The sequence below is a fragment of the Giraffa tippelskirchi genome, chromosome 14 (assembly GCF_054371585.1).
Source record: "Giraffa tippelskirchi isolate mGirTip1 chromosome 14, T2T-mGirTip1v1.2.pri, whole genome shotgun sequence".
Taxonomy (NCBI): Eukaryota; Metazoa; Chordata; class Mammalia; order Artiodactyla; family Giraffidae; genus Giraffa; species Giraffa tippelskirchi.
This window is the reverse complement of record NC_137288.1, coordinates 7798444-7821370: the sequence shown is the minus strand read 5'-3', so window position 1 is coordinate 7821370 and position 22927 is coordinate 7798444. Positions and strand designations below refer to the sequence as shown.

Here is a 22927-nt window from a genome sequence, read left to right as displayed (position 1 = left end):
ACCTCACGCCCCTCCCACTGCTGGAGCCTGACCTCCCCCGGCCCCACCCCTTCCCCTACCCCAGCAGGACGACAGCTCGTCTTCCCCTGGCTTCCAACGTCAGGCCCGGCCCTGGGCCCCGATTGGGCACTGCCCCAGCCCGGAGCCAATCACAGTGGCCAGGGAGGTGGAACGCACCGATTGGCCAGGGCCAGGTCATGTGACCATACTCCCCAGGAAACTCAAATATTACCAAGGTTCCCTAAGAAACCAATGAACAAAATTATCCAGTAAAGGCAAACCGTACTTTTTAATGAGGCCAATGTCACAGAAAAAAAAAAAAAAAAAAAGCTTCACCATGAACTGCTCAAGGAAGCTAGTAAATAAACTTTCAGAAAAGTTTAGTAGTTTTTTTTTTTTTTTAATAGGGTGACGGAGAGCTATACCTTTCCCGTCTATGTGAATTTAGGTTTAAACTAGATTTCCCTTGGCTGTTATATAAGACAAAAAAACCCACATCACCCCCTTTCACTCACCCCCACCCCCCAAAAGTGTTTTAATGTATTGAATTTTTCTGTCCTCAGTTGTGTCTGATTCACGGCAACCCACGAACTCTACACAGCCAGGCTCTTCCGTCCATGGAATTCAGGGCAATTTTTTCTGTCCCAGTCAATGCCCACCCTGGGTGATCCAAAGGCAAGGGCTCAGAGGCCCCTGAGAGACTAACTCCTTTCAGCTGAGCACAGAGCTGGCTCCTCACTGGGATGCCTGTGGCCTGGGGCTCCCAGAGGGGAGAGCAGCACTCGCCCCACCGTGTGGTCACTGCTGGAAGTGCAGGCTGCTCCTCACTCCCCCTTGACAGTGTCCCTGACGGCAGAACAGTGTGAATCGAATCAAGGTGGTAATGCAAACTCCAATGCAACCAAACTCCCCACAAGGTCTCCAAAACCACTCAGGAACAGGGAATTGGAAACTGCAGGGGATGACATGAATGGAGATGGAGACTTGACACCTTACACCGAGTTCACTTCCACTTATCCCTAGACAAACTTTCCGTGAAAACTTGTCACCAATCTAGAAGAACAATGAGCAGAAACCGGACACGTGCTTTGAGTCTTCACACACAAAACTAAAAGGCAGTCCACAAAAAAACCCAGAGAATACAGTGGACTTGGCAAAATCAAAGATATCTACTGTGGGAAAGACCTCATGACAAAAGCAAAAGACAGGTCATACATCGCCAGACGAATGAGTGGAAACACAAAGCTTATCAAGGATGTGTCTCCAAACAGACAAAGAACACCAACACAACAAGCCTGTGAAAACTAGGGAAAGGTCTGAAGGGACACCAGACTGAGGAAGACACACACAGAGGATCCCGGATGATGTCCAGCACTGAGGGCCTGAAGAAACAACAGTCTAGTTGCACCCCCTCAGGCCTGTGTGACCGTGGATGAGGCCTCTGTTTCCCGGTGGCTCTGAGAGATGGACAGGGAGGAAGGGGAAGAGAAGTCACTTGCATTTCTAATACTCACAGCAAAGTCTTCCAACGAGAAGGGAATTATCACCCCCACTGACAATGCCATGCACTGAAGTGATATCCACGAGTCCATCTAACCCAGAAGGGAAGGATGGACCTGTTCTCACAAAACGGCGAGAGATGGAAGAAGGAAGATCAAGCCCACACCAATCACTGGAGAGAGAAGCTGTGCTCAGGGCTTGAAAAATTCCTATTGGTAAAATGATGTCACAGCCCCACAAGGCAATCCACAGCTTCGATGCTATTCCTCCCAAAATGCCAATGCATTTTCGCACCGAACAAAGAATTGCAAAAGGGGTTACGGAAACAGAAAAGAGCCTAAATTGTCAATACAATCCGACGAAAAGGCCCCGATACGGACATCCAAGGTTGTGTGAAAGGAAATTAGACGACCAAACTAGGATCCTCAGGAGAGTATCGGAGAAGGCAATGGCGACCCACTCCAGTACTCTTGCCTGGAAAATGCCCTGGACGGAGGAGCCTGGTAGGCTGCAGGCCATGGGGTCGCGCAGAGTCTGACACGACTGAAGTGACTTAGCAGCAGCAGCAGCAGCGGCAGGACAGTATGCTATTGGGAATACAACAACACACACAGATCCAGATCGATGGAATAAAGTTGAGGGTCCAGAAACAAACCCCAGCATCCATCGTCAACTCATCTCTGACACAGAAGGGGAGATTATCCAAATGGGAACAAGAAAGCCTCTTCAATCAATGTCCATGGGAAACCCAGACAGCTACATCTGAAGAACGCTATTGGTTTGGATCTCAGACCACCTCAGTATTGGGGAAAAACCTCACCCTAAAGACTGATGTCATGAGATAGCTAGAAAGAAGCGTAGGTCAAAGGCTCCTTAACATCAGAGTCTCCTTGCCATTTGCTGGGCGGAGGTAGAAATGGGTCTCTTCAATTAAGGGAAAGAGGTACACGAAGTACACCAATGGGTTTCCATCCAATGGAACCTCTTCACAACAGAGAAGCTAAGCATTCACAAATGCAAAAGATAGGAAACGGAACACGAGAGACTCCTTCCAAGTGGTGTATCTGAGAAGGGGTTCATATGGAAAGAGACGAAGAATGCACAGCACTCAGATTCCAAGAAACACCACCACCACCCTTGACCCTTCCCCTATGACCAACTCCGACCTGAAGCCTTTCTCTCCCTCTAACCTATCCCTAAAACATAACCCTCATCTAATCATATACATGTGGAATTCCTAGCATCCATCCATTCACACACGAGAGAGAAAGAGGAAGACACAGAGGGAATTGAGAAAGGAAAAGAGAGGGACACAGCCAGAGAGAGACACGGAACCAAAGAGAGGAAAGGAGTCGATGGTCCAGACTTTTCCTCAATCTGTCTCGAAGGTAGAAGCAATGACAGCGCCCATCCACCCCAGAAGGGGGAAAAGGACGGAAGGTTTGCAGAGGAAAAGACAAGAACGCAGGGAGCCATTAGAAGCTCAGCCACCCGCAGAAGCCGAGCTGGGACACTTGAACAGAATCTCAATGGAAACAGGACCAGAAAGTTGGCTACTCTTTTCTACAAGAGAGGGAGACCTTCGAGTCTTCCTTTCGGTCCTCCAACTTGGATGCGGGGTCTCAAAACAGTCAGGAGGGGGAGTGCCTTTTCCTGGGTACCACGGCACATCCAGGCCTCGTTCTGCCCCATTCTGTGCTATGTCAGCCCTGGATGGAATCTTTCTTTCTGAAGTCTCAGCGCACGAGCTCCACCTGATATCGGCCCCAGGTGGAAAGGCATGGAGCTGCTCGTAGGCCGACAGACCTAGGAAGCAGATGGGAGAATGACCCCCACTCTGCAGATGGAGAGACTGGGGAAACCCTGAGGGGCATATGCTTGTCCAGGGCCACACCACTTATGAGAAGAAGGAGCCTGGTCTGAGAGCAGCAGGGCCCTCGGAGCTCAGGCCCTGGCTGCACCCAGGCCTCCCCAGGGCTGTGGGCTGGGCTGTGTGGGCGTCTCTGTGCCTGCACATGGCCTAAGGGGGGTGGTCGAGCAGTCAGAAACCCAGAGATTCCCTTGGGAAGTTTTGGGGAAGGGACCTCAGCACGAACCCCAGGCGATGATGTCACCTGCCGGCAACAGAACCCAACAGAACCCGCAACCCGGGTATCCAGGCCTCCAGAGCGGAGAGGAGCCCCCAGCCAGATCACTTGCTGCCAGGATGTTCTGCTGTTTGCCCATGCCCAGAGGCCGGGGCCTCAGGAGAGCTCACAGGCAGTGTGCGTGGGCACCCTGTCGACGTTGGCTCAGGACACCCCCGAGAGGCCTCTGGCCGTTTGCCCGGAGAAACAGAAAGGTAACACGGGGAGCCCCAGGCCGGGCCAGGCCACCTCGCCCATGCCACCCGGAAACACCGGGTCCTTTGCCTGTGTGTGTGGATGCGGGTTTCTCGGGGTGTGTCTCCCTCAAGGAAGCCCAGGCGGATGTGGGGTCAGAAGCCTGCGGACAAGTTGTGTCCACACCCCAGGGGAGAGCAGGCTGGGCCCGATGGGGAGTGTGCGGGCAGCGGCGGCCGCCCAGGCTGACCTCACACCCACAGGTGGGTCTCTTTCCTCCCGGGTGGGGATCTGAGCAGACACACGTCTCTGACCCTTCTGGGAAGAGAAGTTCGAGCAGGCAGAAGCAGCGGTTCCACTGGCCAGGCCCAGCTTGGAAAACTCCCAGCATGGCTGGCTGACGGTCACTGTCGTTGCAGAGCTTCCCACGTGATGAGGCCGAGGACGGGGACACCCCATCCACCTCCCGGAGGGAGGGGTCGGAGCACCACCCCCCCGCCCGTGAGGCCCAGTGCAGGCTCCAGGTGAGCGTGCCCACGGAGGCATCAGCCCCACCGGGGGAGAAGAGGAGGCGGGGAAGGCCTGCTGCAGAGACACCGCCTAGGATACACCCGCCGGCCCAGTCTGAGGCTGCCACGGAGCTCAGCACACCCGGCTCCGACCCAGAGTCCCGAGAACCCCGGCCTCTGAGGCAGCAGGAGGACCTGGAGCCCAGCACGCCAGAGCACAGAGGTGAGGACGCTGGGGCTGCTGCACGGGAGTGTGTGGGGACGGGGTGCTGAGCTACACAGGGACGAGTCCCCGAAAGCTGCTGCTGGGCCTGCAGCAAGCACTGGCCTCACACCCCCCGCCCCCCGTCTTGCACACTTCAGTCCCAAAAGACATCCGACGCTGGGTATTCTTTGGGAATCTCTTGGAAGCTTTCTGTCCCGGGATACGCACATGCCAAGGCTGGCCTGTGGGCAAACTTTGCTTCTCCCCCAGCTCTAGCACTGACCTCCAACTGGAACCAGGCTCCACTTCCCAGACCTGTCCCTACAGAGGTGGTGGCTCCAGGTGCAGGACCCAGGGATCCACCGAGGGCAGATGGAGAACCGAGACTTGCCCTCGCAGAGACACCAGGCCAGCTGGGTACTGGCCAGCACACTGGGCAGATCGGATCTCCGTGCCTGCAGGACCCCCAGCCCCAGGCACTGATGTCCCACCCCCTCAGCCAGAACCTCCACCTCCACGTGCACCTGTACCTGCTCGGGCTCTGGCAGGAGAACCCGAGGCAGAGGAGGAGTCACCGCCTCGGCAGGGAGAGCCTGCCCTGGCTCCCGCGCAACACCCAGACGCCCACGATGACTCACCCACCCCTGCAGGGAGAACGAGCCCCCGCTCTGGACAGACACCCAGAGCCCTTGCCGGAAACACCACGTCCAGGGGAGCGGTCGGCTCTGCAGCCTCCATCCCTGTCTGCTCACCGTGGACGCCGGCAACTCGGTCTGCCCCCAGGGGACATGGAGTTCCTTTCCCCTGAACTGCTTTGCATTTGGTTTGTTTCCACCTTTCTGGTGATGTTTTCTTTTTTGTATGGTTTCCTGTATTTTTGTTGGTTAAGTTGGGATTCGTAAACTTTCTCATCATTGTTGCAATTTGGGAACACTGTTGTGTAACTCTGGTGATACTGTGTTACCATCACCACTTGGTAGTTTCAGACCCGTTTGATCTTTATGCCCCACCCCCCAACAAAGCCTGGATTCAAGGCAAGCACGCCCTGTTCATCCCTTCCCCCGATCCTGAACACAATTTCATCTTTTCTTTGTGCATTCCTTCCTATATTCTTGGTGTCCCCAATCAATGACTCTCCGTGAAATGACTGAAGCAGTGTTTTTCGGACTCTCCACCTACTGTAAGACTCCATTGGAGAGTTCTCATTTTTATGTCATTTGAACTAGCCTTTGATATCTGAAAGGACGGTGTACGTCCTTTCAAGATACCATGTGCCAAACGAAGCCCTTTTGGCAACTGCCATCATTATCTCCAGGCAGGCATTGCTGTTTCAAGGGTGACATCTCAGCCAGAAGGCAGAGGCTGAGCTCGTCTTGTTGCACCAGCTCCCAAAAGAAGCCAAGAAAGGGAGCTGGAACAACAAACCACCCCAACGCCCAGGAAAGCGTTCTTCATGACAGAAGGCTAGAAAATGACCCAACATCCTTGTGGCCCAGAACCCCTCTAGAAAATCACTGTTCCATAAAAAAGAGAAACACATGGGAAGTTCCAAGGAGAGGCAATGCCCATGGCCAGTGTACTTTAGAGACGGCCTGAGCGCTCCGGGGAAGACACGCACCGACGGAACCCCTTGGGAAACAGCAGGGATTCTCCTCACCGTCGTAAGGGTTTCCTCTGGGGACAACCTGCCCTGGGCACCACATGAGGGAGCAGACCGGCTTCTCTTCCTCTGCCCCCACACCATTCACTCATGAAGGCAGCTCAGGTGTTCTCATGCCCTGCCTGCCTGCCTGCCTGGCTCATCCGTGAGCTGTGAGCACCTCCAGGGCAGGACTCCACCTTCTCCTCTCTGTGTACCGTGCATCTGCACACAGTGGGCTTTCAGAACCTTAGACTTGAGCCATTCCCACTCAAGCCAGAACCCTCCCCAGGAAGGAAAACAGCTGTGGAGTCATTTTGGCCCCAGCACTGGTTCCGAAACCCTGGCGGCTCCTACAGCCTCTACGGCGTGAAGAGGGAGGTCCCTTTTGACAGAGCTTTCCGGGTCTCAGATCTAAGCTGTTGTTTCACTGTCAGCTGTGTCTCTTCCGTTGCAGCCAGGTGGGCCACGCTGCTCCAAAGGAGCTCACAAGCTGAGTTTCAAGGGAGGACAGGGATGGCTACAACGTGCTGCAAACTGAGTGAGGGTCCCCACAATCCTCAGCAAAGGTCTGTGGTGTGCAAGTGGGGAGTAGAGGGCCCCCAAGTTCCAAAGGAAGGGAGGTACTCGGGAGCTAAATCCCTTGGCTGCTGTGGTAGCAGCTGCAGATGGCAGCTCGTCCACAGTGCACTTCGAATGAGGTCATATGAGCGGGACTCTGGAAATGGCTCCGAAATCGAGAGAAAGGGGTCAGGGTATGTGGGAAGCCGGCGGGGGTGGGGGGTGGATGAAGGAAGGTGTCCCTCCTCTCTCCAGTGCAATTTGGTTTGGTGAGTCTCAAAGCTACCAGATGGCACTTCCCAAGTCAGGCCCCCACAGGAATCAGGGTGGGCTGCGTGCCTCGGCCCCTGCCACAGGGACAAGCCACACCAGTGGCCTCCCTGAGCTCCAATGGCCGGATCTGGGGGTTCTGTCTGGGTGCACACCTCCTTGCTGTGGCCAAGTTCCCCCCTTCTCTGAGCACCAGCTTCATCCTCTCGAATGAGGACATCGAATGCTACCTTGGCACGTTACTCTCTTCATCCTGTGAAGACTCATTAGGCTTATCCTACAATTACTAGCTGGCTCGAAGAGATATCTCCTGAATCCAGATTAAGCTGGAGTCTCCCAGGCTCATCTGGCATGTCTTCCCTGAAGTCTGCCAAAACCCACACCATTGCATTTCCAGGGACTCCCCTTAGCCAGCTGGGCAGAAAACCCAGCATGCTTCAAACAAGCTGACAGACAAGCGGGAGAGGACTCACGGGCAGAAGGTTTCCCTCAGGTCTCGGGTGGAGCTCTGGGACCACAGCAGCAACGGGCCATCCCAGCCCCTGGGCTCAGCAGCGCCCTCATTCTCAGGCCGGCGGCTCTGCCCTGAGGGGAGCGGGAAGGTCACCAACTGCCGCAGGCGGACCTCACGCCCCTCCCACTGCTGGAGCCTGACCTCCCCCGGCCCCACCCCTTCCCCTACCCCAGCAGGACGACAGCTCGTCTTCCCCTGGCTTCCAACGTCAGGCCCGGCCCTGGGCCCCGATTGGGCACTGCCCCAGCCCGGAGCCAATCACAGTGGCCAGGGAGGTGGAACGCACCGATTGGCCAGGGCCAGGTCATGTGACCATACTCCCCAGGAAACTCAAATATTACCAAGGTTCCCTAAGAAACCAATGAACAAAATTATCCAGTAAAGGCAAACCGTACTTTTTAATGAGGCCAATGTCACAGAAAAAAAAAAAAAAAAGCTTCACCATGAACTGCTCAAGGAAGCTAGTAAATAAACTTTCAGAAAAGTTTAGTAGTTTTTTTTTTTTTTAATAGGGTGACGGAGAGCTATACCTTTCCCGTCTATGTGAATTTAGGTTTAAACTAGATTTCCCTTGGCTGTTATATAAGACAAAAAAACCCACATCACCCCCTTTCACTCACCCCCACCCCCCAAAAGTGTTTTAATGTATTGAATTTTTCTGTCCTCAGTTGTGTCTGATTCACGGCAACCCACGAACTCTACACAGCCAGGCTCTTCCGTCCATGGAATTCAGGGCAATTTTTTCTGTCCCAGTCAATGCCCACCCTGGGTGATCCAAAGGCAAGGGCTCAGAGGCCCCTGAGAGACTAACTCCTTTCAGCTGAGCACAGAGCTGGCTCCTCACTGGGATGCCTGTGGCCTGGGGCTCCCAGAGGGGAGAGCAGCACTCGCCCCACCGTGTGGTCACTGCTGGAAGTGCAGGCTGCTCCTCACTCCCCCTTGACAGTGTCCCTGACGGCAGAACAGTGTGAATCGAATCAAGGTGGTAATGCAAACTCCAATGCAACCAAACTCCCCACAAGGTCTCCAAAACCACTCAGGAACAGGGAATTGGAAACTGCAGGGGATGACATGAATGGAGATGGAGACTTGACACCTTACACCGAGTTCACTTCCACTTATCCCTAGACAAACTTTCCGTGAAAACTTGTCACCAATCTAGAAGAACAATGAGCAGAAACCGGACACGTGCTTTGAGTCTTCACACACAAAACTAAAAGGCAGTCCACAAAAAAACCCAGAGAATACAGTGGACTTGGCAAAATCAAAGATATCTACTGTGGGAAAGACCTCATGACAAAAGCAAAAGACAGGTCATACATCGCCAGACGAATGAGTGGAAACACAAAGCTTATCAAGGATGTGTCTCCAAACAGACAAAGAACACCAACACAACAAGCCTGTGAAAACTAGGGAAAGGTCTGAAGGGACACCAGACTGAGGAAGACACACACAGAGGATCCCGGATGATGTCCAGCACTGAGGGCCTGAAGAAACAACAGTCTAGTTGCACCCCCTCAGGCCTGTGTGACCGTGGATGAGGCCTCTGTTTCCCGGTGGCTCTGAGAGATGGACAGGGAGGAAGGGGAAGAGAAGTCACTTGCATTTCTAATACTCACAGCAAAGTCTTCCAACGAGAAGGGAATTATCACCCCCACTGACAATGCCATGCACTGAAGTGATATCCACGAGTCCATCTAACCCAGAAGGGAAGGATGGACCTGTTCTCACAAAACGGCGAGAGATGGAAGAAGGAAGATCAAGCCCACACCAATCACTGGAGAGAGAAGCTGTGCTCAGGGCTTGAAAAATTCCTATTGGTAAAATGATGTCACAGCCCCACAAGGCAATCCACAGCTTCGATGCTATTCCTCCCAAAATGCCAATGCATTTTCGCACCGAACAAAGAATTGCAAAAGGGGTTACGGAAACAGAAAAGAGCCTAAATTGTCAATACAATCCGACGTAAAGGCCCCGATACGGACATCCAAGGTTGTGTGAAAGGAAATTAGACGACCAAACTAGGATCCTCAGGAGAGTATCGGAGAAGGCAATGGCGACCCACTCCAGTACTCTTGCCTGGAAAATGCCCTGGACGGAGGAGCCTGGTAGGCTGCAGGCCATGGGGTCGCGCAGAGTCTGACACGACTGAAGTGACTTAGCAGCAGCAGCAGCAGCGGCAGGACAGTATGCTATTGGGAATACAACAACACACACAGATCCAGATCGATGGAATAAAGTTGAGGGTCCAGAAACAAACCCCAGCATCCATCGTCAACTCATCTCTGACACAGAAGGGGAGATTATCCAAATGGGAACAAGAAAGCCTCTTCAATCAATGTCCATGGGAAACCCAGACAGCTACATCTGAAGAACGCTATTGGTTTGGATCTCAGACCACCTCAATATTGGGGAAAAACCTCACCCTAAAGACTGATGTCATGAGATAGCTAGAAAGAAGCGTAGGTCAAAGGCTCCTTAACATCAGAGTCTCCTTGCCATTTGCTGGGCGGAGGTAGAAATGGGTCTCTTCAATTAAGGGAAAGAGGTACACGAAGTACACCAATGGGTTTCCATCCAATGGAACCTCTTCACAACAGAGAAGCTAAGCATTCACAAATGCAAAAGATAGGAAACGGAACACGAGAGACTCCTTCCAAGTGGTGTATCTGAGAAGGGGTTCATATGGAAAGAGACGAAGAATGCACAGCACTCAGATTCCAAGAAACACCACCACCACCCTTGACCCTTCCCCTATGACCAACTCCGACCTGAAGCCTTTCTCTCCCTCTAACCTATCCCTAAAACATAACCCTCATCTAATCATATACATGTGGAATTCCTAGCATCCATCCATTCACACACGAGAGAGAAAGAGGAAGACACAGAGGGAATTGAGAAAGGAAAAGAGAGGGACACAGCCAGAGAGAGACACGGAACCAAAGAGAGGAAAGGAGTCGATGGTCCAGACTTTTCCTCAATCTGTCTCGAAGGTAGAAGCAATGACAGCGCCCATCCACCCCAGAAGGGGGAAAAGGACGGAAGGTTTGCAGAGGAAAAGACAAGAACGCAGGGAGCCATTAGAAGCTCAGCCACCCGCAGAAGCCGAGCTGGGACACTTGAACAGAATCTCAATGGAAACAGGACCAGAAAGTTGGCTACTCTTTTCTACAAGAGAGGGAGACCTTCGAGTCTTCCTTTCGGTCCTCCAACTTGGATGCGGGGTCTCAAAACAGTCAGGAGGGGGAGTGCCTTTTCCTGGGTACCACGGCACATCCAGGCCTCGTTCTGCCCCATTCTGTGCTATGTCAGCCCTGGATGGAATCTTTCTTTCTGAAGTCTCAGCGCACGAGCTCCACCTGATATCGGCCCCAGGTGGAAAGGCATGGAGCTGCTCGTAGGCCGACAGACCTAGGAAGCAGATGGGAGAATGACCCCCACTCTGCAGATGGAGAGACTGGGGAAACCCTGAGGGGCATATGCTTGTCCAGGGCCACACCACTTATGAGAAGAAGGAGCCTGGTCTGAGAGCAGCAGGGCCCTCGGAGCTCAGGCCCTGGCTGCACCCAGGCCTCCCCAGGGCTGTGGGCTGGGCTGTGTGGGCGTCTCTGTGCCTGCACATGGCCTAAGGGGGGTGGTCGAGCAGTCAGAAACCCAGAGATTCCCTTGGGAAGTTTTGGGGAAGGGACCTCAGCACGAACCCCAGGCGATGATGTCACCTGCCGGCAACAGAACCCAACAGAACCCGCAACCCGGGTATCCAGGCCTCCAGAGCGGAGAGGAGCCCCCAGCCAGATCACTTGCTGCCAGGATGTTCTGCTGTTTGCCCATGCCCAGAGGCCGGGGCCTCAGGAGAGCTCACAGGCAGTGTGCGTGGGCACCCTGTTGACGTTGGCTCAGGACACCCCCGAGAGGCCTCTGGCCGTTTGCCCGGAGAAACAGAAAGGTAACACGGGGAGCCCCAGGCCGGGCCAGGCCACCTCGCCCATGCCACCCGGAAACACCGGGTCCTTTGCCTGTGTGTGTGGATGCGGGTTTCTCGGGGTGTGTCTCCCTCAAGGAAGCCCAGGCGGATGTGGGGTCAGAAGCCTGCGGACAAGTTGTGTCCACACCCCAGGGGAGAGCAGGCTGGGCCCGATGGGGAGTGTGCGGGCAGCGGCGGCCGCCCAGGCTGACCTCACACCCACAGGTGGGTCTCTTTCCTCCCGGGTGGGGATCTGAGCAGACACACGTCTCTGACCCTTCTGGGAAGAGAAGTTCGAGCAGGCAGAAGCAGCGGTTCCACTGGCCAGGCCCAGCTTGGAAAACTCCCAGCATGGCTGGCTGACGGTCACTGTCGTTGCAGAGCTTCCCACGTGATGAGGCCGAGGACGGGGACACCCCATCCACCTCCCGGAGGGAGGGGTCGGAGCACCACCCCCCCTCCCGTGAGGCCCAGTGCAGGCTCCAGGTGAGCGTGCCCACGGAGGCATCAGCCCCACCGGGGGAGAAGAGGAGGCGGGGAAGGCCTGCTGCAGAGACACCGCCTAGGATACACCCGCCGGCCCAGTCTGAGGCTGCCACGGAGCTCAGCACACCCGGCTCCGACCCAGAGTCCCGAGAACCCCGGCCTCTGAGGCAGCAGGAGGACCTGGAGCCCAGCACGCCAGAGCACAGAGGTGAGGACGCTGGGGCTGCTGCACGGGAGTGTGTGGGGACGGGGTGCTGAGCTACACAGGGACGAGTCCCCGAAAGCTGCTGCTGGGCCTGCAGCAAGCACTGGCCTCACACCCCCCGCCCCCCGTCTTGCACACTTCAGTCCCAAAAGACATCCGACGCTGGGTATTCTTTGGGAATCTCTTGGAAGCTTTCTGTCCCGGGATACGCACATGCCAAGGCTGGCCTGTGGGCAAACTTTGCTTCTCCCCCAGCTCTAGCACTGACCTCCAACTGGAACCAGACTCCACTTCCCAGACCTGTCCCTACAGAGGTGGTGGCTCCAGGTGCAGGACCCAGGGATCCACCGAGGGCAGATGGAGAACCGAGACTTGCCCTCGCAGAGACACCAGGCCAGCTGGGTACTGGCCAGCACACCGGGCAGATCGGATCTCCGTGCCTGCAGGACCCCCAGCCCCAGGCACTGATGTCCCACCCCCTCAGCCAGAACCTCCACCTCCACGTGCACCTGTACCTGCTCGGGCTCTGGCAGGACAACCCGAGGCAGAGGAGGAGTCACCGCCTCGGCAGGGAGAGCCTGCCCTGGCTCCCGCGCAACACCCAGACGCCCACGATGACTCACCCACCCCTGCAGGGAGAACGAGCCCCCGCTCTGGACAGACACCCAGAGCCCTTGCCGGAAACACCACGTCCAGGGGAGCGGTCGGCTCTGCAGCCTCCATCCCTGTCTGCTCACCGTGGACGCCGGCAACTCGGTCTGCCCCCAGGGGACATGGAGTTCCTTTCCCCTGAACTGCTTTGCATTTGGTTTGTTTCCACCTTTCTGGTGATGTTTTCTTTTTTGTATGGTTTCCTGTATTTTTGTTGGTTAAGTTGGGATTCGTAAACTTTCTCATCATTGTTGCAATTTGGGAACACTGTTGTGTAACTCTGGTGATACTGTGTTGCCATCACCACTTGGTAGTTTCAGACCCGTTTGATCTTTATGCCCCACCCCCCAACAAAGCCTGGATTCAAGGCAAGCACGCCCTGTTCATCCCTTCCCCCGATCCTGAACACAATTTCATCTTTTCTTTGTGCATTCCTTCCTATATTCTTGGTGTCCCCAATCAATGACTCTCCGTGAAATGACTGAAGCAGTGTTTTTCGGACTCTCCACCTACTGTAAGACTCCATTGGAGAGTTCTCATTTTTATGTCATTTGAACTAGCCTTTGATATCTGAAAGGACGGTGTACGTCCTTTCAAGATACCATGTGCCAAACGAAGCCCTTTTGGCAACTGCCATCATTATCTCCAGGCAGGCATTGCTGTTTCAAGGGTGACATCTCAGCCAGAAGGCAGAGGCTGAGCTCGTCTTGTTGCACCAGCTCCCAAAAGAAGCCAAGAAAGGGAGCTGGAACAACAAACCACCCCAACGCCCAGGAAAGCGTTCTTCATGACAGAAGGCTAGAAAATGACCCAACATCCTTGTGGCCCAGAACCCCTCTAGAAAATCACTGTTCCATAAAAAAGAGAAACACATGGGAAGTTCCAAGGAGAGGCAATGCCCATGGCCAGTGTACTTTAGAGACGGCCTGAGCGCTCCGGGGAAGACACGCACCGACGGAACCCCTTGGGAAACAGCAGGGATTCTCCTCACCGTCGTAAGGGTTTCCTCTGGGGACAACCTGCCCTGGGCACCACATGAGGGAGCAGACCGGCTTCTCTTCCTCTGCCCCCACACCATTCACTCATGAAGGCAGCTCAGGTGTTCTCATGCCCTGCCTGCCTGCCTGCCTGGCTCATCCGTGAGCTGTGAGCACCTCCAGGGCAGGACTCCACCTTCTCCTCTCTGTGTACCGTGCATCTGCACACAGTGGGCTTTCAGAACCTTAGACTTGAGCCATTCCCACTCAAGCCAGAACCCTCCCCAGGAAGGAAAACAGCTGTGGAGTCATTTTGGCCCCAGCACTGGTTCGAAAGCCTGGCGCCTCCTACAGCCTCTACGGTGTGAAGAGGGAGGTCCCTTCTGACAGAGCTTTCCGGGTCTCAGATCTAAGCTGTTGTTTCACTGTCAGCTGTGTCTCTTCCGTTGCAGCCAGGTGGGCCACGCTGCTCCAAAGGAGCTCACAAGCTGAGTTTCAAGGGAGGACAGGGATGGCTACAACGTGCTGCAAACTGAGTGAGGGTCCCCACAATCCTCAGCAAAGGTCTGTGGTGTGCAAGTGGGGAGTAGAGGGCCCCCAAGTTCCAAAGGAAGGGAGGTACTCGGGAGCTAAAGCCCTTGGCTGCTGTGGTAGCAGCTGCAGATGGCAGCTCGTCCACAGTGCACTTCGAATGAGGTCATATGAGCGGGACTCTGGAAATGGCTCCGAAATCGAGAGAAAGGGGTCAGGGTATGTGGGAAGCCGGCGGGGGTGGGGGGTGGATGAAGGAAGGTGTCCCTCCTCTCTCCAGTGCAATTTGGTTTGGTGAGTCTCAAAGCTACCAGATGGCACTTCCCAAGTCAGGCCCCCACAGGAATCAGGGTGGGCTGCGTGCCTCGGCCCCTGCCACAGGGACAAGCCACACCAGTGGCCTCCCTGAGCTCCAATGGCCGGATCTGGGGGTTCTGTCTGGGTGCACACCTCCTTGCTGTGGCCAAGTCCCCCCCTTCTCTGAGCACCAGCTTCATCCTCTCGAATGAGGACATCGAATGCTACCTTGGCACGTTACTCTCTTCATCCTGTGAAGACTCATTAGGCTTATCCTACAATTACTAGCTGGCCCGAAGAGATATCTCCTGAATCCAGATTAAGCTGGAGTCTCCCAGGCTCATCTGGCATGTCTTCCCTGAAGTCTGCCAAAACCCACACCATTGCATTTCCAGGGACTCCCCTTAGCCAGCTGGGCAGAAAACCCAGCATGCTTCAAACAAGCTGACAGACAAGCGGGAGAGGACTCACGGGCAGAAGGTTTCCCTCAGGTCTCGGGTGGAGCTCTGGGACCACAGCAGCAACGGGCCATCCCAGCCCCTGGGCTCAGCAGCGCCCTCATTCTCAGGCCGGCGGCTCTGCCCTGAGGGGAGCGGGAAGGTCACCAACTGCCGCAGGCGGACCTCACGCCCCTCCCACTGCTGGAGCCTGACCTCCCCCGGCCCCACCCCTTCCCCTACCCCAGCAGGACGACAGCTCGTCTTCCCCTGGCTTCCAACGTCAGGCCCGGCCCTGGGCCCCGATTGGGCACTGCCCCAGCCCGGAGCCAATCACAGTGGCCAGGGAGGTGGAACGCACCGATTGGCCAGGGCCAGGTCATGTGACCATACTCCCCAGGAAACTCAAATATTACCAAGGTTCCCTAAGAAACCAATGAACAAAATTATCCAGTAAAGGCAAACCGTACTTTTTAATGAGGCCAATGTCACAGGAAAAAAAAAAAAAAAAAGCTTCACCATGAACTGCTCAAGGAAGCTAGTAAATAAACTTTCAGAAAAGTTTAGTAGTTTTTTTTTTTTTTTTTTTTTAATAGGGTGACGGAGAGCTATACCTTTCCCGTCTATGTGAATTTAGGTTTAAACTAGATTTCCCTTGGCTGTTATATAAGACAAAAAAACCCACATCACCCCCTTTCACTCACCCCCACCCCCCAAAAGTGTTTTAATGTATTGAATTTTTCTGTCCTCAGTTGTGTCTGATTCACGGCAACCCACGAACTCTACACAGCCAGGCTCTTCCGTCCATGGAATTCAGGGCAATTTTTTCTGTCCCAGTCAATGCCCACCCTGGGTGATCCAAAGGCAAGGGCTCAGAGGCCCCTGAGAGACTAACTCCTTTCAGCTGAGCACAGAGCTGGCTCCTCACTGGGATGCCTGTGGCCTGGGGCTCCCAGAGGGGAGAGCAGCACTCGCCCCACCGTGTGGTCACTGCTGGAAGTGCAGGCTGCTCCTCACTCCCCCTTGACAGTGTCCCTGACGGCAGAACAGTGTGAATCGAATCAAGGTGGTAATGCAAACTCCAATGCAACCAAACTCCCCACAAGGTCTCCAAAACCACTCAGGAACAGGGAATTGGAAACTGCAGGGGATGACATGAATGGAGATGGAGACTTGACACCTTACACCGAGTTCACTTCCACTTATCCCTAGACAAACTTTCCGTGAAAACTTGTCACCAATCTAGAAGAACAATGAGCAGAAACCGGACACGTGCTTTGAGTCTTCACACACAAAACTAAAAGGCAGTCCACAAAAAAACCCAGAGAATACAGTGGACTTGGCAAAATCAAAGATATCTACTGTGGGAAAGACCTCATGACAAAAGCAAAAGACAGGTCATACATCGCCAGACGAATGAGTGGAAACACAAAGCTTATCAAGGATGTGTCTCCAAACAGACAAAGAACACCAACACAACAAGCCTGTGAAAACTAGGGAAAGGTCTGAAGGGACACCAGACTGAGGAAGACACACACAGAGGATCCCGGATGATGTCCAGCACTGAGGGCCTGAAGAAACAACAGTCTAGTTGCACCCCCTCAGGCCTGTGTGACCGTGGATGAGGCCTCTGTTTCCCGGTGGCTCTGAGAGATGGACAGGGAGGAAGGGGAAGAGAAGTCACTTGCATTTCTAATACTCACAGCAAAGTCTTCCAACGAGAAGGGAATTATCACCCCCACTGACAATGCCATGCACTGAAGTGATATCCACGAGTCCATCTAACCCAGAAGGGAAGGATGCACCTGTTCTCACAAAACGGCGAGAGATGGAAGAAGGAAGATCAAGCCCACACCAATCACTGGAGAGAGAAGCTGTGCTCAGGGCTTGAAAAATTCCTATTGGTAAAATGATGTCACAGCCCCACAAGGCAATCCACAGCTTCGATGCTATTCCTCCCAAAATGCCAATGCATTTTCGCACCGAACAAAGAATTGCAAAAGGGGTTACGGAAACAGAAAAGAGCCTAAATTGTCAATACAATCCGACGAAAAGGCCCCGATACGGACATCCAAGGTTGTGTGAAAGGAAATTAGACGACCAAACTAGGATCCTCAGGAGAGTATCGGAGAAGGCAATGGCGACCCACTCCAGTACTCTTGCCTGGAAAATGCCCTGGACGGAGGAGCCTGGTAGGCTGCAGGCCATGGGGTCGCGCAGAGTCTGACACGACTGAAGTGACTTAGCAGCAGCAGCAGCAGCGGCAGGACAGTATGCTATTGGGAATACAACAACACACACAGATCCAGATCGATGGAATAAAGTTGAGGGTCCAGAAACAAACCCCAGCATCCATCGTCAACTCATCTCTGACACAGAAGGGGAGATTATCCAAATGGGAACAAGAAAGCCTCTTCAATCAATGTCCATGGGAAACCCAGACAGCTACATCTGAAGAACGCTATTGGTTTGGATCTCAGACCACCTCAATATTGGGGAAAAACCTCACCCTAAAGACTGATGTCATGAGATAGCTAGAAAGAAGCGTAGGTCAAAGGCTCCTTAACATCAGAGTCTCCTTGCCATTTGCTGGGCGGAGGTAGAAATGGGTCTCTTCAATTAAGGGAAAGAGGTACACGAAGTACACCAATGGGTTTCCATCCAATGGAACCTCTTCACAACAGAGAAGCTAAGCATTCACAAATGCAAAAGATAGGAAACGGAACACGAGAGACTCCTTCCAAGTGGTGTATCTGAGAAGGGGTTCATATGGAAAGAGACGAAGAATGCACAGCACTCAGATTCCAAGAAACACCACCACCACCCTTGACCCTTCCCCTATGACCAACTCCGACCTGAAGCCTTTCTCTCCCTCTAACCTATCCCTAAAACATAACCCTCATCTAATCATATACATGTGGAATTCCTAGCATCCATCCATTCACACACGAGAGAGAAAGAGGAAGACACAGAGGGAATTGAGAACGGAAAAGAGAGGGACACAGCCAGAGAGAGACACGGAACCAAAGAGAGGAAAGGAGTCGATGGTCCAGACTTTTCCTCAATCTGTCTCGAAGGTAGAAGCAATGACAGCGCCCATCCACCCCAGAAGGGGGAAAAGGACGGAAGGTTTGCAGAGGAAAAGACAAGAACGCAGGGAGCCATTAGAAGCTCAGCCACCCGCAGAAGCCGAGCTGGGACACTTGAACAGAATCTCAATGGAAACAGGACCAGAAAGTTGGCTACTCTTTTCTACAAGAGAGGGAGACCTTCGAGTCTTCCTTTCGGTCCTCCAACTTGGATGCGGGGTCTCAAAACAGTCAGGAGGGGGAGTGCCTTTTCCTGGGTACCACGGCACATCCAGGCCTCGTTCTGCCCCATTCTGTGCTATGTCAGCCCTGGATGGAATCTTTCTTTCTGAAGTCTCAGCGCACGAGCTCCACGTGATATCGGCCCCAGGTGGAAAGGCATGGAGCTGCTCGTAGGCCGACAGACCTAGGAAGCAGATGGGAGAATGACCCCCACTCTGCAGATGGAGAGACTGGGGAAACCCTGAGGGGCATATGCTTGTCCAGGGCCACACCACTTATGAGAAGAAGGAGCCTGGTCTGAGAGCAGCAGGGCCCTCGGAGCTCAGGCCCTGGCTGCACCCAGGCCTCCCCAGGGCTGTGGGCTGGACTGTGTGGGCGTCTCTGTGCCTGCACATGGCCTAAGGGGGGTGGTCGAGCAGTCAGAAACCCAGAGATTCCCTTGGGAAGTTTTGGGGAAGGGACCTCAGCACGAACCCCAGGCGATGATGTCACCTGCCGGCAACAGAACCCAACAGAACCCGCAACCCGGGTATCCAGGCCTCCAGAGCGGAGAGGAGCCCCCAGCCAGATCACTTGCTGCCAGGATGTTCTGCTGTTTGCCCATGCCCAGAGGCCGGGGCCTCAGGAGAGCTCACAGGCAGTGTGCGTGGGCACCCTGTCGACGTTGGCTCAGGACACCCCCGAGAGGCCTCTGGCCGTTTGCCCGGAGAAACAGAAAGGTAACACGGGGAGCCCCAGGCCGGGCCAGGCCACCTCGCCCATGCCACCCGGAAACACCGGGTCCTTTGCCTGTGTGTGTGGATGCGGGTTTCTCGGGGTGTGTCTCCCTCAAGGAAGCCCAGGCGGATGTGGGGTCAGAAGCCTGCGGACAAGTTGTGTCCACACCCCAGGGGAGAGCAGGCTGGGCCCGATGGGGAGTGTGCGGGCAGCGGCGGCCGCCCAGGCTGACCTCACACCCACAGGTGGGTCTCTTTCCTCCCGGGTGGGGATCTGAGCAGACACACGTCTCTGACCCTTCTGGGAAGAGAAGTTCGAGCAGGCAGAAGCAGCGGTTCCACTGGCCAGGCCCAGCTTGGAAAACTCCCAGCATGGCTGGCTGACGGTCACTGTCGTTGCAGAGCTTCCCACGTGATGAGGCCGAGGACGGGGACACCCCATCCACCTCCCGGAGGGAGGGGTCGGAGCACCACCCCCCCGCCCGTGAGGCCCAGTGCAGGCTCCAGGTGAGCGTGCCCACGGAGGCATCAGCCCCACCGGGGGAGAAGAGGAGGCGGGGAAGGCCTGCTGCAGAGACACCGCCTAGGATACACCCGCCGGCCCAGTCTGAGGCTGCCACGGAGCTCAGCACACCCGGCTCCGACCCAGAGTCCCGAGAACCCCGGCCTCTGAGGCAGCAGGAGGACCTGGAGCCCAGCACGCCAGAGCACAGAGGTGAGGACGCTGGGGCTGCTGCACGGGAGTGTGTGGGGACGGGGTGCTGAGCTACACAGGGACGAGTCCCCGAAAGCTGCTGCTGGGCCTGCAGCAAGCACTGGCCTCACACCCCCCGCCCCCCGTCTTGCACACTTCAGTCCCAAAAGACATCCGACGCTGGGTATTCTTTGGGAATCTCTTGGAAGCTTTCTGTCCCGGGATACGCACATGCCAAGGCTGGCCTGTGGGCAAACTTTGCTTCTCCCCCAGCTCTAGCACTGACCTCCAACTGGAACCAGGCTCCACTTCCCAGACCTGTCCCTACAGAGGTGGTGGCTCCAGGTGCAGGACCCAGGGATCCACCGAGGGCAGATGGAGAACCGAGACTTGCCCTCGCAGAGACACCAGGCCAGCTGGGTACTGGCCAGCACACTGGGCAGATCGGATCTCCGTGCCTGCAGGACCCCCAGCCCCAGGCACTGATGTCCCACCCCCTCAGCCAGAACCTCCACCTCCACGTGCACCTGTACCTGCTCGGGCTCTGGCAGGACAACCCGAGGCAGAGGAGGAGTCACCGCCTCGGCAGGGAGAGCCTGCCCTGGCTCCCGCGCAACACCCAGACGCCCACGATGACTCACCCACCCCTGCAGGGAGAACGAGCCCCCGCTCTGGACAGACACCCAGAGCCCTTGCCGGAAACACCACGTCCAGGGGAGCGGTCGGCTCTGCAGCCTCCATCCCTGTCTGCTCACCGTGGACGCCGGCAACTCGGTCTGCCCCCAGGGGACATGGAGTTCCTTTCCCCTGAACTGCTTTGCATTTGGTTTGTTTCCACCTTTCTGGTGATGTTTTCTTTTTTGTATGGTTTCCTGTATTTTTGTTGGTTAAGTTGGGATTCGTAAACTTTCTCATCATTGTTGCAATTTGGGAACACTGTTGTGTAACTCTGGTGATACTGTGTTACCATCACCACTTGGTAGTTTCAGACCCGTTTGATCTTTATGCCCCACCCCCCAACAAAGCCTGGATTCAAGGCAAGCACGCCCTGTTCATCCCTTCCCCCGATCCTGAACACAATTTCATCTTTTCTTTGTGCATTCCTTCCTATATTCTTGGTGTCCCCAATCAATGACTCTCCGTGAAATGACTGAAGCAGTGTTTTTCGGACTCTCCACCTACTGTAAGACTCCATTGGAGAGTTCTCATTTTTATGTCATTTGAACTAGCCTTTGATATCTGAAAGGACGGTGTACGTCCTTTCAAGATACCATGTGCCAAACGAAGCCCTTTTGGCCACTGCCATCATTATCTCCAGGCAGGCATTGCTGTTTCAAGGGTGACATCTCAGCCAGAAGGCAGAGGCTGAGCTCGTCTTGTTGCACCAGCTCCCAAAAGAAGCCAAGAAAGGGAGCTGGAACAACAAACCACCCCAACGCCCAGGAAAGCGTTCTTCATGACAGAAGGCTAGAAAATGACCCAACATCCTTGTGGCCCAGAACCCCTCTAGAAAATCACTGTTCCATAAAAAAGAGAAACACATGGGAAGTTCCAAGGAGAGGCAATGCCCATGGCCAGTGTACTTTAGAGACGGCCTGAGCGCTCCGGGGAAGACACGCACCGACGGAACCCCTTGGGAAACAGCAGGGATTCTCCTCACCGTCGTAAGGGTTTCCTCTGGGGACAACCTGCCCTGGGCACCACATGAGGGAGCAGACCGGCTTCTCTTCCTCTGCCCCCACACCATTCACTCATGAAGGCAGCTCAGGTGTTCTCATGCCCTGCCTGCCTGCCTGCCTGGCTCATCCGTGAGCTGTGACCACCTCCAGGGCAGGACTTCACCTTCTCCTCTCTGTGTACCGTGCATCTGCACACAGTGGGCTTTCAGAACCTTAGACTTGAGCCATTCCCACTCAAGCCAGAACCCTCCCCAGGAAGGAAAACAGCTGTGGAGTCATTTTGGCCCCAGCACTGGTTCCGAAACCCTGGCGGCTCCTACAGCCTCTACGGCGTGAAGAGGGAGGTCCCTTTTGACAGAGCTTTCCGGCTCTCAGATCTAAGCTGTTGTTTCACTGTCAGCTGTGTCTCTTCCGTTGCAGCCAGGTGGGCCACGCTGCTCCAAAGGAGCTCACAAGCTGAGTTTCAAGGGAGGACAGGGATGGCTACAACGTGCTGCAAACTGAGTGAGGGTCCCCACAATCCTCAGCAAAGGTCTGTGGTGTGCAAGTGGGGAGTAGAGGGCCCCCAAGTTCCAAAGGAAGGGAGGTACTCGGGAGCTAAAGCCCTTGGCCGCTGTGGTAGCAGCTGCAGATGGCAGCTCGTCCACAGTGCACTTCGAATGAGGTCATATGAGCGGGACTCTGGAAATGGCTCCGAAATCGAGAGAAAGGGGTCAGGGTATGTGGGAAGCCGGCGGGGGTGGGGGGTGGATGAAGGAAGGTGTCCCTCCTCTCTCCAGTGCAATTTGGTTTGGTGAGTCTCAAAGCTACCAGATGGCACTTCCCAAGTCAGGCCCCCACAGGAATCAGGGTGGGCTGCGTGCCTCGGCCCCTGCCACAGGGACAAGCCACACCAGTGGCCTCCCTGAGCTCCAATGGCCGGATCTGGGGGTTCTGTCTGGGTGCACACCTCCTTGCTGTGGCCAAGTTCCCCCCTTCTCTGAGCACCAGCTTCATCCTCTCGAATGAGGACATCGAATGCTACCTTGGCACGTTACTCTCTTCATCCTGTGAAGACTCATTAGGCTTATCCTACAATTACTAGCTGGCCCGAAGAGATATCTCCTGAATCCAGATTAAGCTGGAGTCTCCCAGGCTCATCTGGCATGTCTTCCCTGAAGTCTGCCAAAACCCACACCATTGCATTTCCAGGGACTCCCCTTAGCCAGCTGGGCAGAAAACCCAGCATGCTTCAAACAAGCTGACAGACAAGCGGGAGAGGACTCACGGGCAGAAGGTTTCCCTCAGGTCTCGGGTGGAGCTCTGGGACCACAGCAGCAACGGGCCATCCCAGCCCCTGGGCTCAGCAGCGCCCTCATTCTCAGGCCGGCGGCTCTGCCCTGAGGGGAGCGGGAAGGTCACCAACTGCCGCAGGCGGACCTCACGCCCCTCCCACTGCTGGAGCCTGACCTCCCCCGGCC

The 22927-nt window shown here is 55.0% G+C and overlaps 1 protein-coding gene and 1 long non-coding RNA gene across 2 annotated transcripts in view; one reads left to right on the top strand and one right to left on the bottom strand.

The window, feature by feature from the left end:
• The window catches only part of LOC145534168 (uncharacterized), a 25091-nt gene extending 2245 nt beyond the window's left edge, over positions 1–22846 (bottom strand). The window contains exons 1-3 of the long non-coding RNA XR_014074301.1: positions 22735–22846; positions 15102–15213; positions 7479–7590 (exon numbers count right to left, since the gene is read on the bottom strand). This is a non-coding gene — a long non-coding RNA (uncharacterized LOC145534168). The remainder of the gene's footprint in view (positions 1–7478; positions 7591–15101; positions 15214–22734) is intronic.
• LOC145533872 (uncharacterized) lies at positions 17162–22927 on the top strand. Its single transcript, XM_081561216.1, has 3 exons — positions 17162–19097; positions 19497–19809; positions 20062–22927. Exons 1-3 carry the CDS (start codon positions 18861–18863, stop codon positions 20691–20693), a joined length of 1182 nt encoding a protein of 393 aa, XP_081417342.1. The 5' UTR covers positions 17162–18860; the 3' UTR covers positions 20694–22927.

Coding starts and splice junctions, on each gene's coding strand:
- LOC145533872 (XM_081561216.1), top strand. CDS start 18,861: ATGATGTCACCTGCCGGCAACAGAACCCAACAGAACCCGCAACCCGGG. Junction 19,098..19,496: donor TTGCCCGGAGAAACAGAAAG/GTAACACGGGGA, acceptor CTGTCGTTGCAG/AGCTTCCCACGTGATGAGGC. Junction 19,810..20,061: donor CAGCACGCCAGAGCACAGAG/GTGAGGACGCTG, acceptor CTTCTCCCCCAG/CTCTAGCACTGACCTCCAAC.